Here is a 15,823-nt window from a genome sequence, read left to right as displayed (position 1 = left end):
TTTAATATATTTATATATTAATATATATATATATATATATATATATATATATATATATATAAATTAATATATTTTAAATATAACGTATATAAAATTTAAGCGAAAATGTCTTCGGGCGCGATAAATGTAATCGTCTATCCAGACTGCGAGAATGTACAGTTGAACGAGTTTCGAATGTAACGCTGTGATTTATTTTACTGCGGCGATCGTTGTGAAAAGTGAAAATATTAGAAAAGAGCGTAAAATCGGTCGTGCTTCGATGGGCGTTAGTGCATAAATGAAACTTGTACATTCTGACGCAGATGTATGGCATCGAGGCGACCTTGCGAGTCTTCCTCTTCTTTAACGATAGAAAACTATAATTTCTATTTTATGATATGTTAAAAAAATATCTTTACATGCAATTATAATTTTTTTTTTTTTAAATTAAAAACTGAAAAATCATTTTCTCGCATATTTGTGTAATAGTGCTTATCATAGGCACTAAATAACATCTAAACAAATTACTGAATGTATTCTGGAAGAAGATCTTTTAATCCTAATTTAATGGACAGACATACACACATACACACACACACACGTGCATAAGCTTCTGTGAGATTATTTTCTGCGTGGAAAATTCAATTTTGATTAAAGTAGACGGATATTCAAACGAGAGTAATTAAAGGAAAAATTACTAACAATAAATTAAATAGATAACTATATATAAGTGATTAATAAGAATTATTAACCGAGTTTATCGCAATTATAGGACATGTTCAACGATTTATGGAATGCAAAATGATGTTAGTTTTGTATACAAGTCTTTGTAATAAGATAAAATAATTATATAATTATTATAAAAATGTATATTTCTGTGTTACAAGATTTACATTCACTAAAGATATATTATAACATTATTTTTATCGTGTGAATTATTGTCGCTATAAATCTTCATATTAAATATGCGTTATTGATTCACATAATGGGTGGTGTTTCTGTAATTAATATACGAGCAATATTGACGTAGAGGAGTATCCAGAGTATAGTATATAATCCTGCTGTAAGATTGGTATATTACCGAGGGAATTGATCACAAAGCGCGATTGTGCTTGATGACTCTATTTTCTGGTGAATTTAACCGACGATCAAACTTACTCTGGCAATCGATTTTATGTGTGCAGTCGATCTACTGGTTACACGCAGTGATTGGTTTGGCGCTTATGCAATTTACCCGAAGCTCTTGATGCAATTATTCCTTAATTGTAAGTTGATCGCAATTCCATGATTACATTATAAACAACGGAATATTATTAACAAGATTAATATATGTAAAGTTTGAATATCATAATTATTTAAAAAAATTTTCTTACGCAGATACAATAACACATTCGCACAATATTATTAAAAGTTTATTTATTTACGTAGATTGCTAGAAAAAAAATTCTAATTCTATCTAAATATATTATACGATGCCTACAGCTGAAAAGTCAAAACTCTGTATATAAGACGGACATCGTGTTGCTTAGCGAAATTATCAAGAAAGATCATCATTCGTAACAAATTTCCAGGGTTGGGAAAGTTACTTTATAAAAGTAACTCATTACCGTTACCGTTATTTTTTCTAAAAAGTAACTCGTTACCGTTACTCGTTACTAATTTTAAAAAGTAACTCGTTACCGTTACAGTTACTAAAAAGTAACGAGTCGTTACAATTTCCGTTACTTTTTTACAATACAAACTAATAAATTATTTTGCATAAGAAAAACTTTTAAAAAATTGTAAGCAAGATTTCTGTCAAGGTTTATTACAAAATAAATGATTAAATTTTATCGAAATTCTTTATTAATTTTTAATAAAATTTGTTGCTCCATAGTATCATAATTTAAATGCCCTCTTTGTGGTGTTAATACAGAGCCACCGATGTTAAACATTCTTTCTACAGATGCACTGCTTGGTAGAGCTGTATTATATTTAATAAAAAGTTTTTTAAGTTTTGGATAGTCGTTTAACATTTCTATATTACAATTATTTGATTTTAAAAACCGTTGCAATTCTACTTGTTCAGATTAATTTTGCACCGTTTTTTGCTCAAAAATGAAAAAATCATCGTGATCGTCAGATTTTCCAGCTTTTGAAGAATTTTCAGTTGATCGGATTCCCAATAAATCCTCCAAGTAATTTTCAGCACGTTTTCTTTTTTCTCCAGCTAACCAGTTTAACTTAAATTTTGGATGTAAACATGCTGCTATTATTAATTCTTTTGTTTCAAATATTGTAAGAAATCTAAAATCAAATATAGTAAATTAAGTGACATTGTTTGTTTTATTGAAATTAATACTTTTGAATCAATAGTTTAAAATAAAATAATATTTTTCAATTAAATCCTTATTTAAAATTAAATAACATATGTATTAATCAAATTAATAAGTTACCTTTTATTTAAACCTTGCTGAATAGCTTCAACTAATGAATGGCAATCTATAAGGTCAGATTTATTGAGATTTTCTAATTTTCGTTGCAAGGTACTTAGAACTGGTAGTAAATGAGATTACAACATAATAAGAATGCTAATTGGTCGATTTGCTTACGGCTTTACGGTTAAGATAAAAATTTTATCACGCACAATAGTAAGAATAATATCTTAAATAAATCAAAAAATTTGAAAAAAGTAACGATAAAAGTAACTGTTAAATTCGTTACTCGTTACCGAAAAATGTAACGAAGTTACTTTTTCCGTTACAAATAAAATTTGTAACGCCATTACCGTTACAGTTACCGAAAAAAAGTAACTGTAACGGTAACGGCGTTACAAGTAACGCGTTACTTCCCAACCCTGCAAATTTTCTACTTTCAGCATTAAAATATACTCGTAATTAATTCTCATCTTGTTAAAGTAAAATTTACTTGAAATTAGACGAGAGGAATAAGATTTCGCTGTCCATTTGCAGTTTGATTTTCCAAAAAATCCTCCTCTTCTTCATTCGTACTCACTTAATAATTTAATTATTTGTCGTTTAACATTTTTGTTGAAAACAAGTTAACAAAACATGTACGTTAATCAAAGAGAGAATTTGTAGATAGATAATAATTTATTAAATTCTTAAAATTCTGTAATAGATTAATAATTGAAGATATCAGTTTATAAATAAAAAATTACGTTTATTAAAAATATAATTTTTCCGATATTTCGAAATGCCATTGCCTATTCGAATCAAATTTCATTTCGGAAGCTTATATTGAGGCAACGGTTTACATAACGAATTCTCTTCAATTGCGTCTTTTAATTAAGACATAGTCTGGGTTTGTCGAATCGTCGACGCGGTATACAAGTAACGTAAATTGTCCTATTTTAGGCTTGAATGCGCCTAAAGTTCGACGTAATAATCGCGTGAAAAATCGAGCCACAAAACTTCTTTTCACTTTGGCTGACACAATCAATCTCAATTTCGCCTAACTGAACGAAATTCTAGTTACATTTAAGATCGCAGCTGCTATCTTGAAATTCTTTTAGGAAAATGATTCTAAAATTGTTTTAAGAAGATAATATTGGAGGATAAATGAAGGAAATGTGATAGATAAATTTTAGATTATAGAAAAAAAACATACGAATACATATATAAAAATATATGAAAATTATATTCCAAAAATTTTAGAAAATTTATTAGAACTTTGCAAAGAGAGAAAAATAGTGTGTGTGTGTGTGTGTGTGTGTGTGTGAGAGAGAGAGAGACAGAGAGAGAGAGAGAGAGAGAGAGAGAGAGAGAAGAATATGAAGACAAATCAGTTCCGTCATCAGTTATGTCGGTCGAAAATAATGACTTGTGGTTCATTCTTTCAATCATATACAATCACCGCTCTAGCGGAATTGTAATTTGTCCCATTCCATTCTTTTTAAAGTAATAAGCTACGTGACGGCTAAAACCGCAGGAGATCGTGTGTGACTTTATCATGATGCGCATCGTGTTCCGGGTGCATTATTAATCTGGAGTCGGATTACGAAGAATCGGGGGATTACGACTATGCAGAAATGTAAAATTTACACGATGACGTTGCGATAAATGGATTTGTCAGTGGCAACTGTTTGATTTCCGTTGATCAATATTGCAAATAATTTGCGACAGAGAGCTGCGTTCCACGCAAGCGCCGGACGTTACGCCTTTTTCGTATGACAAATCGACTAACGTAAGCAACAAAATTGCATATATAAATGCCAATGTGTAGCAATCGCTCGCGCGGATATATAAAAATGGCACGAGAAAGAAATCGTATAAAAATAAAATCTCTCATCGAGAGAATCGCGATATAGCGTGGATATATAGATTTTGCGTAACCGCGGATACGTTTTCCGCGTCTTACGATACTTGATCGTGTAAAAAGCGCGACGCGTTGCGCAAGGAACGTTAATAATGACACTAAATAATAAGAGACCGGGATGTGCTTTCGGATCGGCTTCGGCCGAGCGACGATAATCTTGTGCAACCGACAGAGAAAGGAGGAAGCCGAATTCAAGAAACGGATCAATCGCAGGGCCAATTGTCGACAGTTCCTTCGACGCTTCAAGATATCTGAATCGCTGTAAAACTGTCACGTATCGTTCGCCAACGGTTCTTCTGATAGAGGAAACGACTCGATATAATTGCCCGGTCGCGTTAAGATCGCGGTTCAGTCTTTGTCGCCGATTCGACGAATCATGGAAATCTGCCGGAAATCGATAGCCACGGTGCTACTATTGTTCATTTACTTGGTAATATGCCGATAATAATTTTCAAGATTTTTAGAGAAGCCCTTAATCACATAAAAACAATGGTAACAAGGGTAAAGAAAAATATAAAAATAATTAATGCGGGTTTAATTAATTATTGTAGCAGCGTATATTGTGTCATTGCGTAACAATATATATATATATATATATATATATATATATATATATATATATATATATATGTACGCTTTACCACAAGAATAATCAAAAATAAATAATCCGCAGTAAATGTGGAAACGAGAGGGCTGCCAGCAGCAAAGGGTGGGCGCGTGTTTATGTCAACTTTTAATTAATGCGCTGAAGCGACGGGAAATCTAGTGGTGTGTGGTAGTGCCCGATATCGTAAAATATTATACGCGATCTTGTCCGAATTGACATCAATCTAATTAATATGCGTGACATATTTAGCAAGAATAAATTTTATTGCATTTATGAGAGAATAATTATCGCTCTTACCGCGTGATTAAATATATAAAATAATGAAAGAAGCCATATCGTATTATGAATTTTTCAAATGAATAAAATTTGATTGATGCTTTGCAATGCGTAAAATAATGCTTGCACAATGCAAACTTAATTATATATTTATAATATCAAAATCGACGCTACAATATCGATGTTCGCAGCTAACGTTACGAATCGGTGACGCAGTCGCCGGACGCAACGACACGAAGGTCGAAGATAATCGCAAAATTATTCTGGAAGAAGTGATTATCAGCGGGAGCGGCGATGACACTCGCGTAACAGCGGACGCGGTGGCGGAAGATGCTACGACGATCGGCGATCAGATACTCTCGCTTCTATCCAAGCGCGAGATACGGCGAAGCGGACGTTCGAAGCAGACGTCGTCGAATTTGGATCAGGACACGGCACAATCGCGCACCGTGATCGTCGACGTGAACGATGAGGACAATTTGGAAAGACTGAAGCACGTGATCGCGAAATACGAGCCGCAGAGAACTACATCGAGGAAAACCAAGAGAAAAATCGTCAACGGTGCTCATGGTAAATAGAATGAGATAACTTTTCCTTTTCCCGACAAAAATAAGGACATTACATATATATATATATATATCGGAGAGACGATTAGTTTTCTATTGTATATACAGGGTGTATCTGAAATGATGCACTAAACTTTAGGAGCATATTCTAGAGATTAAAATAAGACTTTTTTCCCTATGAACATGGGTCCGCGAATGAACCCACTTCCGAGCAAGAAGTCCCTAAAATTTGGAGAAAAAAATTAAAAATTGGCTGTATTTCAGAAAAAAAAAAAATGGTAGAAGGTTGCAATTTGATATAGCCCAGTAAATTATGAAGTAAAGTAAGCCACTAAAATGAAAAAATAAAAACGTATATTATGAAAACATTAATTTTTCAAGCTCGAAGGGGGATTCATTTGCGGACCCATGTTCATAAGAAAAAAAGTAGGGTTGCACGAGACCCAAGACAAGACAATATTCGCAAAAATATTGTATTGGTCTTGAAAATTTTAATCTTGTCTTGGTCTTGAGAGGATTTTTGTATCAAAGATCTTGTCTTGTCTTGTCTTGCCTTGATTTTTATTAATAGTTTTTATTTAACACTAACAATAAATTATTTGTCAGCTTGATAAAAAACAAAAAATAGTAAGTATATCCGATTTCTTCTGTTATCCGAAGCGCCGAGCACGATTTTCGTTTCTTCTTTACTGCGTATGCTCACGTTTCGATTGTGCAGACGCAGTCTAAAAACTAAACCAAGTTCTTCTGCTGAACATACAAACATTTCCGAAAGTGATAATGAAAGTTCGGAAGTAAGTGCAGTTAAACAATGCACATAGAAAACTTATTTTAAGTATGAAACAAGAAACAATGAAAAAATCGGCGTATGTTTATTATGTCAAAAAGAAAATGTGGCTAAAGAAATAAAAATGAAAAATAGTAACACTATTGGATTACAAAAAACATTTGGAGAAAGATCATAAAAAAGCATATGAAGATTTATTTGGATTAAAAGCAATGAGAAATAAAATATTGTCGGAAAAACAAAAAGCGATAGATATATTTTTAAACGTAAGTATTGAAATTAAACTTTATAAATTAAGTAATTAATTTGCGCTATTTTTATGTCACATTAAAGTGTGTAATGATAATGATGCGCAGACTCTTTAAATTTAAATTTTTTAAAGTTTTTAAATTTATAAATGTTTTTATTTACTAACAATAAATAAAACTTTTTGTCTTTCTCGCCTATTTCCATATTAATTAAAATCTCCGTTCAGAGATCGGGAACAATTAGATAACTTTTTTTAAAACCCAAGACTTCTTGATAATATCAAGAATCTTGATAATTTGTTTTGGTATTGTCTTGATAACTAATTTAAAATCTTGTCTTGATCTTGTCTTGAAATTCAAGACAAGATCAAGACAAGACCAAAACTAGTCTTGGTATCTCGTGCAACCTTAAAAAAAAGTCTTATTTTGACCTCTAGAATACGCTTCTAAAGTTTAGTGCATCATTTCAGATACACCCTGTATAATATTTGTTCTTTAGACGTACTACACGCCAAGGCCACAGGGTCAACAACGGATCTCGAGAGGGCTTATGACGAAGTGCTGCGAAACATATCGCAAAGGGCGCCTGAATTGACATCTAGCAACGTTGGCGCGATATTGAATCCTTATTTGTCCCAGACGAGGAAGAATCTGAGAAAAATTTACATTCCAGAAGCAACGATTCTACCTGCAAAAGACGACAAAGCGCAAAAATCACATCCCGATGCTGACTTTTCGTATACGTCGCCCACCCTAAAAGAAAAGAAGACTAAAAAATTACTTAAAAAGTATTTGCAACTAAATCGCACCGTTACACTTCCTCGGGGTTCACCGATCGAAGAGTCAAGATTTAACAAAGAAATTGCTGACAGTAATGAATCAAACACGCCTGGAAGATATTTCAAACTTCCCAACGGAAAGACGAAACCAAAAAATGAATCACTGTCCATCGAACCATCATCAAATATTTATTCCAAATTGACGGAAGAGCCTGAAAACCGTCGCGAATGGAACATTCAAGACTCTTTGGTTCAAACTATATCTCCGTTTATCCCACAATCAAACAATAATAATTCATACAACCTTTTCAACGCAAATAACTTGAATAATTTGAACTTTCCAAATACCGTTCAGTTACTGTCGAAGTATAACAGGATGCCGAGGCCGTTCTCCGTATTGCGATCGCCCGATTCACCTGTCATCGAGATACCATACAAGAAACCGAGCCCCTCACCAGTGAGTTTTAATCGTCAACAGGTCGCCCGTTCCTCCGCGAATGTTCTTCCGCTGATTCTTCCAACGGAGACTCTTTTCAATACGCCTTCGGCACGTCGTTACGTCGCGATAAATCACCTTAAACCTGAAGAAGATTCCACAACACTCGTTAACACCGAGGCAAGCCCACCGACGAGTCCTGCGAGCGAGAGAACTACCTTTGCAGATTACGATGTATCTTATACAGATATAATCAGCACCACGAAGAGTCCTCTGGTTACCATCAACGATCAGCGAAGGATATCTTCGTCGGATTATTATGCCATTACGGAGACTCCTGCGGAGCAGATTGCTACGAGAACGGACCCCGCGAGGCTGATTCATATTCCAAGTCAAACATCCGCCTCATATACTGTTCAGCAAGAGAAGAATCCGCAAGCCGTTCGAAGAGATGGATTTCTATCTAGGATTACCGCCTATAACGATCCCAAGGACGAAAAATCGAATTTAAACGCGAATGCCGGACTCGCGTTGTACAATAAATTCGCGAGCGTGTACTCAACTAACGAACCTAATGTATTTAATGTATCGAGAGCAGTCACGCAAAATTATCAAAACTTCAGGCAACCGGTGCAATCTTCGCACGCGGTAACCTCGCAACAGGTTTCCACTCCTCTTTACGCAACTTTGAAACCTATTTCTACTCCGTTGCTGAAAAACCGACCGATTGCTTCCGCTAAATCTGCACTCGCGCCGTATTACAATAGTGGATTACTCATTTCGCGAAGAAAAGAAGGAGAAAAGCTTAATGACAATAAAATAAATGCAGAAAATGTCGAAATAAACGAATCTCGTCTCGCAGATGCGGATGAAAGTAACGCGAAAGTTGCTGATAATGAGAACAATTTTGGAAATCATAAAGCTCAGATCAATAACGAAGCTTATAAGAGTTACAAGACGTCGAATGAACAACGCGAAAAGGAGGATCGCGAAGAGGAAGACAAAGAAGATCGTTATCAACAGCCGAAACGCAATTATCAAGGCTATCAGGATAAACATCATGAATATGATAAAGATAATAAAGACGATAAAAATGATGATAAACGAGAAAAATACAACGTTCGACATAAAGATAACAAAGACGAAAAAGAAGATGCCGATGAAAAGCAAGAGGACGAATATGTCGATACTGAAAAAGATGAAGACCAGCCTAATCATAGTCATCGTTATCAATATAATAAACATAAATATGATAGAGATGACTCTGAAGAAGAGGACAAACAACGTAACGATCGTAAGAAATATGATAAAGAAAATAATCGTCGCGATGAACACGATCATGAAACTGACGTTAAGCATAAATTTCTAAGTATCAATAAATACTTTGACGGTCCACAATATAGCGACTACGAATCTCGCGAACCCAATGAAAAATATCGCGAACGCTACGATCGAAAGAAACTATCTCGCGATAAGAAAAATCGGGATGAAGATTCCGAAGAGACCTTTGCCGAAGACAAACTGATTGCTCGACACTCTAAAGATGAACTTGCTCGTAGACAACGCGAAGAATACAAGAAGAAACAAAGTAAGGATGATAAAACGACGCAAAAGCGTAAGCATCATCGTCATCATCAGGCTACCCCCCGAAGAGATTCACATCACGAAGAGCACAGGCACGAGGAATATGACGAAACTAATCCTAAGCAGGTTCGCGAGGAATATCGTCATCTTCGACAGCACGTCAAAGATGATAATCCTAGACACGATAGTGAAAATGACAACGAGAAAACTCATGATCACGAGCACGGCGAGACTCAGGAACACGCGCATAAACATAAGGAGCATCATAAAAAGAAGAAAGATGGGGGAGATCACGAATTCGAGGAAGGTGGAAGCGCGGAGCATAAAGAAGAACATCATGGACACGATGGAGAAAAGGGGCACAAAGTAAATTATTCTGTTATCGCATTTCTTTATCGCAATATTGAATTTATACCTAGTTTTGCCAATTCTGCTAATAATAAATTTCTTTAATGTTTACAGGGTTATAAAGTTTGGCACGAGCATGAAAAGGCTGAAAAGGGGCATCACGACAAAGAACATGCCAGCAAGGAGTACGACGAGAAAGATGGCGAGGAGAAGAAGCACGAGGAGGAGGGCGGATTCCACAAAGAGCATCATCGCGGTGAAGCCGGTAAGAAGTCAGCAGAGTTTGGGGAAAAGGGTGAACACAAGAAAGGGCATAGTACTCATGGCGAGCATTCGGTGCACAAAAAGGTAACGTAAAGGAGACAAACAAAATTAAATTTCTAATAAACTGAAATTCTTTTATATTATACGATGAGGTAATTATATACTAATTTATATACAGGACGAATACGAGAAGAAGACAGAGTTCTTTGACGAATTCCACGAGGACGGCGACGTGAAGAAGCACGGCGAGCATCATCACGAGCACGAGTCGAAGAAGGGTGGTCACGAGAAGAAGGGCCACCACGATGCCGCCGATCACGAGCAGAAATACGGCAAGGAGGAGAAACACGAGAAGGGAGGTCATCATCACGAGCATAAGGGCCATAAAATCGACGAAGGTGACGATCATCATTACGATCACGATGAGAAGTACGGCAAGAAGGAGGGGCACGAGCATGGGAAAAAGTGGAGTTTCAAAAAAGGCGACAACGGTGATCACGCAGGTGACGGTCATAATCGTTGAGGACCTTAATAATAATAATGAACAGATGGTGATTTTACAATTAACGTGATTGTTAGGGTTCTCGTGATCTCTGATATTGTGAAACGGATCAGTGTTGTGTGTGTCCGAATTATCGTTGACATCGATCACGTTCAATCGAAACGTTACGTATTACACTTTAGACACGTCACGTGTATGATATCTTATCGTTAACCTATATTGATCATCTAATAATTGAGATATGGTATATATTGTACATGGCGCTTCTAGTTCTTACATCGTTATCTATATAGCTTCAGTTAAACAGGAGCGAGAGGGATGATTGAAGAAACATCGCAGCGAATGCTAACTGAGGCGAAAGTAACTGATTGACCTTTGCGAGTTGTTTTCTGGAAACCCGGCAAACTCGTACTCGATAAAATTAGTTAAGATAAAAATTTTCTTCCTCCAATTTACTTTCGTATCATTCGAATGTCTCTCACGCATGATCGATACTAAACCTAAGATAAAAATATGAACATTACAATTAAAGAATTACTCTATAATATATAAATGATCATTAATGATAATGATGATATTATAGATCATTAATGATGGTATTGTATATATGATGACGTTTGATATATTTTTTGTTGTCATCATATTTCTCGATATTACTTATAATATTCTTGTGTCAGTATAAAACATGTACAATCTATTAAAGGTTACAAGTTTTAATACCGTTATAAAAAATTTCTTAGAATTAAATTTCTAACATTTTGGCATTATTTTGCAGATATTTTGCTCATTGAGATGATGCTCTGACAATGAATTCGCATTTATTATCGATTACTTTCAATTAGGAAGTAATATAATTAATTAAGAAAATAATACTTCACTATTGTACACAATTGGAGATGCCGATGATCAACTTCGCTGAAAATGCAACTTTCTCACTTCTGTTAATCTTCTTTCTTATGTTTCCGCCATAAAGGCGAGATTGGCCTCGTTTAAAGAATTAATATTCATGCAGGGATACAGAAGAGTGTAGAACAGTGCCATTCTCTTCAGTGTCCCGACAAGAGGAAACATTGAAGAATTCCTCTCTTCAAATGCCTGTAAAAACTCTTCGAAAGAGACATTTAACGAGAACGATCGTTTAATAAATCGCACGAGAGATGCACTCCCGTTCTCGATCTCCTTATCTATCATCCTGTCGCGCTGATAACACGCTCTTCGTCTCTTCTCTGTCTCCGAGTGCAAGTATCGATCGGTCACGTGGCATTCAACACGGAATCGGGAGGAATTTCAGAGAGAGAGAGAGAGAGAGAGAGAATCGCGCGGATGCAAACGACAGACGATTTACGACTCATACTTTATTAAAGACGCTATCAGTCTCTCTAACAATCGCGATGGAAGATCTAGAGTTAAAGAGCAAGAGTTAATTTCGAAGCATTGCTAATGATCGAGATATCGGCCGGCGATATATCTTGTATTGGTGACATTGACGGCTATCCAGTGTTCAAATCCACGTGGGAATCGACCGGCGGTTTCAAAACGTGTCCATTATCAGATCGTACGCTTTTACAAGGAAGATGACGAGGCCGAACTATGCGAAGTGCGCGGCGGCTTCTTTTTTTCTCCTCTTTATACATTGCACTATACAGCGGCGCTTTTCATACAGAGCGCGGAATGTATCGAATTATCGATTGTATCGGCGTGATAAGGAACGATGCATCCCTTATAATGTCGCAGTTTAAATTCTTCAAGAGTAAAGATACAATGGCAATTACGTGAAAAAAGCACATTTTTAAAATCGCGTCGCATTCCTGGCGAATCTCAATCCTTGACATTGCACGTCGCGAAAATTATTCTCATTTATATATCTTTGCCTTTAACGTAATAATTTTGAGAGAATAATGTCGTGGATTCTTGAAAAAAGGGGAGACGTGAAAATACAAAGTAGATTCTCTCTCTTTTTTTTTCCGTGTTATTATATCGAATGCTTTCCAAATCAATATATGCATATTTACGTAAAATCTATCTAATACCCGTATTCATAGTCCTTCCTTATTTTAAGGACGGAGGAAGCCTCCATGAAGGATTCCTTGAATCTGCAAGGCCACCTTGTTTCATAGATGGACCTCGAGTCTCCCTTTCAGAAGGAAGGAATATTTTAGGGATTTTTAGTGACCGAATGGAGGCAGCACCGTTTTATGCTGCCTGCAACTAATTTCATATAATACATATGAAAACTTTTTCGTATCTTCAAAAAATTCCACGGGATTTTCCCAATCGCGAATGTATCTTTTCGGAATCCGCCACAGAATCCGATTCTCTGGATTTTCGTCTTCAAATCCATCGTCAGAATCATTTAAGAATTCATTGTCCATTATCCCTTTTTCCTTTATTTTATACACTTGCAGTTTGAGAGCGCGACAACAAATAACCACAAAACCACAGATTGAAATGTAACGAAACTAACTTTTGGAGGTTATATTTGGTTATATTCTGCGTATCGTCTGCTTAAAAGGTCGCATCCACTCCTCAAGGAAGCTCGTGACCTTCCTTGAGATAAGGGAGCCAATAAGATTCCTTGATCGGTCAAGGAAAGTTTATGAAACGTGGAACGAGGAACAAGGAATCCTTATTCCTCAAGGACGGACTATGAATACGGGTATTAGTATCTATATTCTCTTCTAAATCAATAGTTCCACGAACCAATTTTTATCCAAAACACATTTGTTCTGACGTATCAGCTAAATTCTCTTTTTATTCCTTTTCAATAGAATGTAATGTAATATATAATGTAATGTAAATACACATGATATTTTCCTTGACGTATGAATATTTTTTAATTTTATTAGACTCGATATCACATGGAATCTCTCTATTCATAATGTTAATAAAGCTTATAATGCGATATTACATTGTAATATCGAAAATGTTACAATTATTCATATTTGCAAGCTGCCGATATAACGATGAGAATTATAAAAGTAGTTTGAACCGAACAAAATCCGACTGTACGGAATAATTAATATTAGAAATAAATAATGTTAAACTATATAGCAATTTTTGTCCGCGCATCTTAATTATGGTTTAAATAATCATAGATATAAATAGTGAATAAAATCGAGTTACATCTCCCACGCTAATATGTTTACTGGAATGTATTTTCACTTTATCTAACGGGAGAGTCTACAGTTCTTCCGTACCAAATTCTTCGCTCGTGTATCTATTGTACCTCGTCAAATTTCATCGGCCGGAAAAATTTTCATCGGACAGGACGGAGATCTTTTTTCTCGCCGACATAGACATGCAAATATTTCATTGCCTCGCGCGGATTCGTCTCATTTCCCGCAAGGCATCCGAACCGTTCCATGAAGAGAACTTTTATGACGGCGAGCGGCAGAGAATCCGGTATACAAGCACCTGCTCGTTTACGAGCGGCTTAGCGGAAAATCCAGAGCGGAAATCTCGCGATGGAGCCCCGCATGTGGTTTGATGCGTAATGCATCCACCGCGAAATCCATAAACGCGCTTAACCGGTGTATCGCGCGGATTTGCTCCTTGACTGGCTCGGGCGGCTTACGGGGGAAACTTTTGTCCGGCGAGATACGAAATCCCTTATGCACATTCTTGTACAGGTTCGTGGAAAACGCGAGATGATATCGTAATTATAGGGACGAGATTCTTGGGTGGAGAAGGTGTTGTAAAGGGAAGCGAGTGAGTTTCTTCGAGGGATGAGACTGGAAAAGCGCAGGAAGCGTAATCTAATGAGAAAGCAATCTACCTCTCGTTTAAAAGAGAGATTTAAAGTATACCGAGCGCGCTATTCGCTTATACCTGTGCTACAGAGATAGAGGATCTTGTAATAATTATTTCTCAACATTTGCAAGTAACCGTATGCCCTTTTACAGAAGCGGCAGCTCTTTCTTTACTCGATGTATATTTTTCACGCGGAATATCACGCGTTTGAATAAAAATTCTGCATTATTCGTATCGTTCTTTTTAGGATGAATTTCCTATATCCAGGGTTGGGAAGTAACGCGTTACTTGTAACGCCGTTACCGTTACAGTTACTTTTTTTCGGTAACTGTAACGGTAATGGCGTTACAAATTTTATTTGTAACGGAAAAAGTAATTTCGTTACATTTTTCGGTAACGAGTAACGAATTTAACAGTTACTTTTGTCGTTACTTTTTTCAAATTTTTTGATTTATTTAAGATATTATTCTTGCTATTGTGCGTGATAAAATTTTTATCTTAACCGTAAAGCCGTAAGCAAATCGACCAATTAGCATTCTTATTATGTTGTAAAAATGCTTGAATGTGATTGATCAACTTATGGCTCTTGCAGACCAGTGCGATGACGCGACGCGCGATATCCAATGAGAGCTTTATCTTTTCGGAAAAGCAGAGCTCTCATTTACTACCAGTTCTAAGTACCTTGCAACGAAAATTAGAAAATCTCAATAAATCTGACCTTATAGATTGCCATTCATTAGTTGAAGCTATTCAGCAAGGTTTAAATAAAAGGTAACTTATTAATTTGATTAATACATATGTTATTTAATTTTAAATAAGGATTTAATTGAAAAATATTATTTTATTTTAAACTATTGATTCAAAAGTATTAATTTCAATAAAACAAACAATGTCGCTTAATTTACTATATTTGATTTTAGATTTCTTACAATATTTGAAACAAAAGAATTAATAATAGCAGCATGTTTACATCCAAAATTTAAGTTAAACTGGTTAGCTGGAGAAAAAAGAAAACGTGCTGAAAATTACTTGGAGGATTTATTGGGAATCCGATCAACTGAAAATTCTTCAAAAGCTGGAAAATCTGACGATCACGATGATTTTTTCATTTTTGAGCAAAAAACGGTGCAAAATGAATCTGAACAAGAAGAATTGCAACGGTTTTTAAAATCAAATAATTGTAATATAGAAATGTTAAACGACTATCCAAAACTTAAAAAACTTTTTATTAAATATAATACATCTCTACCAAGCAGTGCATATGTAGAAAGAATGTTTAGCATCGGTGGCTCTGTATTAACACCACAAAGAGGGCATTTAAATGATGATACTATGGAGCAACAAATTTTATTAAAAATTAATAAAGAATTTCGATAAAAT

General features: G+C 35.5%; 1 protein-coding gene across 1 annotated transcript; it reads left to right on the top strand.

Moving 5' to 3' along the window:
• The first annotated feature begins 3,956 nt into the window (after positions 1–3,956).
• LOC138939438 (myb-like protein X) lies at positions 3,957–11,302 on the top strand. Its single transcript, XM_070307222.1, has 5 exons — positions 3,957–4,726; positions 5,371–5,749; positions 7,280–9,945; positions 10,042–10,275; positions 10,370–11,302. The coding sequence occupies exons 1-5, from the start codon at positions 4,673–4,675 to the stop codon at positions 10,712–10,714; spliced, it is 3,678 nt and encodes a 1,225-aa protein (XP_070163323.1). The 5' UTR covers positions 3,957–4,672; the 3' UTR covers positions 10,715–11,302.
• Positions 11,303–15,823: the final 4,521 nt, after the last annotated feature.

Source organism: Polyergus mexicanus, unplaced genomic scaffold, assembly GCF_030449975.1.
Source record: "Polyergus mexicanus isolate NDT 795.1 unplaced genomic scaffold, iyPolMexi1.0 SCAF_14, whole genome shotgun sequence".
Taxonomy (NCBI): Eukaryota; Metazoa; Arthropoda; class Insecta; order Hymenoptera; family Formicidae; genus Polyergus; species Polyergus mexicanus.
Note: the sequence above shows the minus strand (reverse complement) of the source record. Positions and strands in the feature narration are given on the sequence as shown.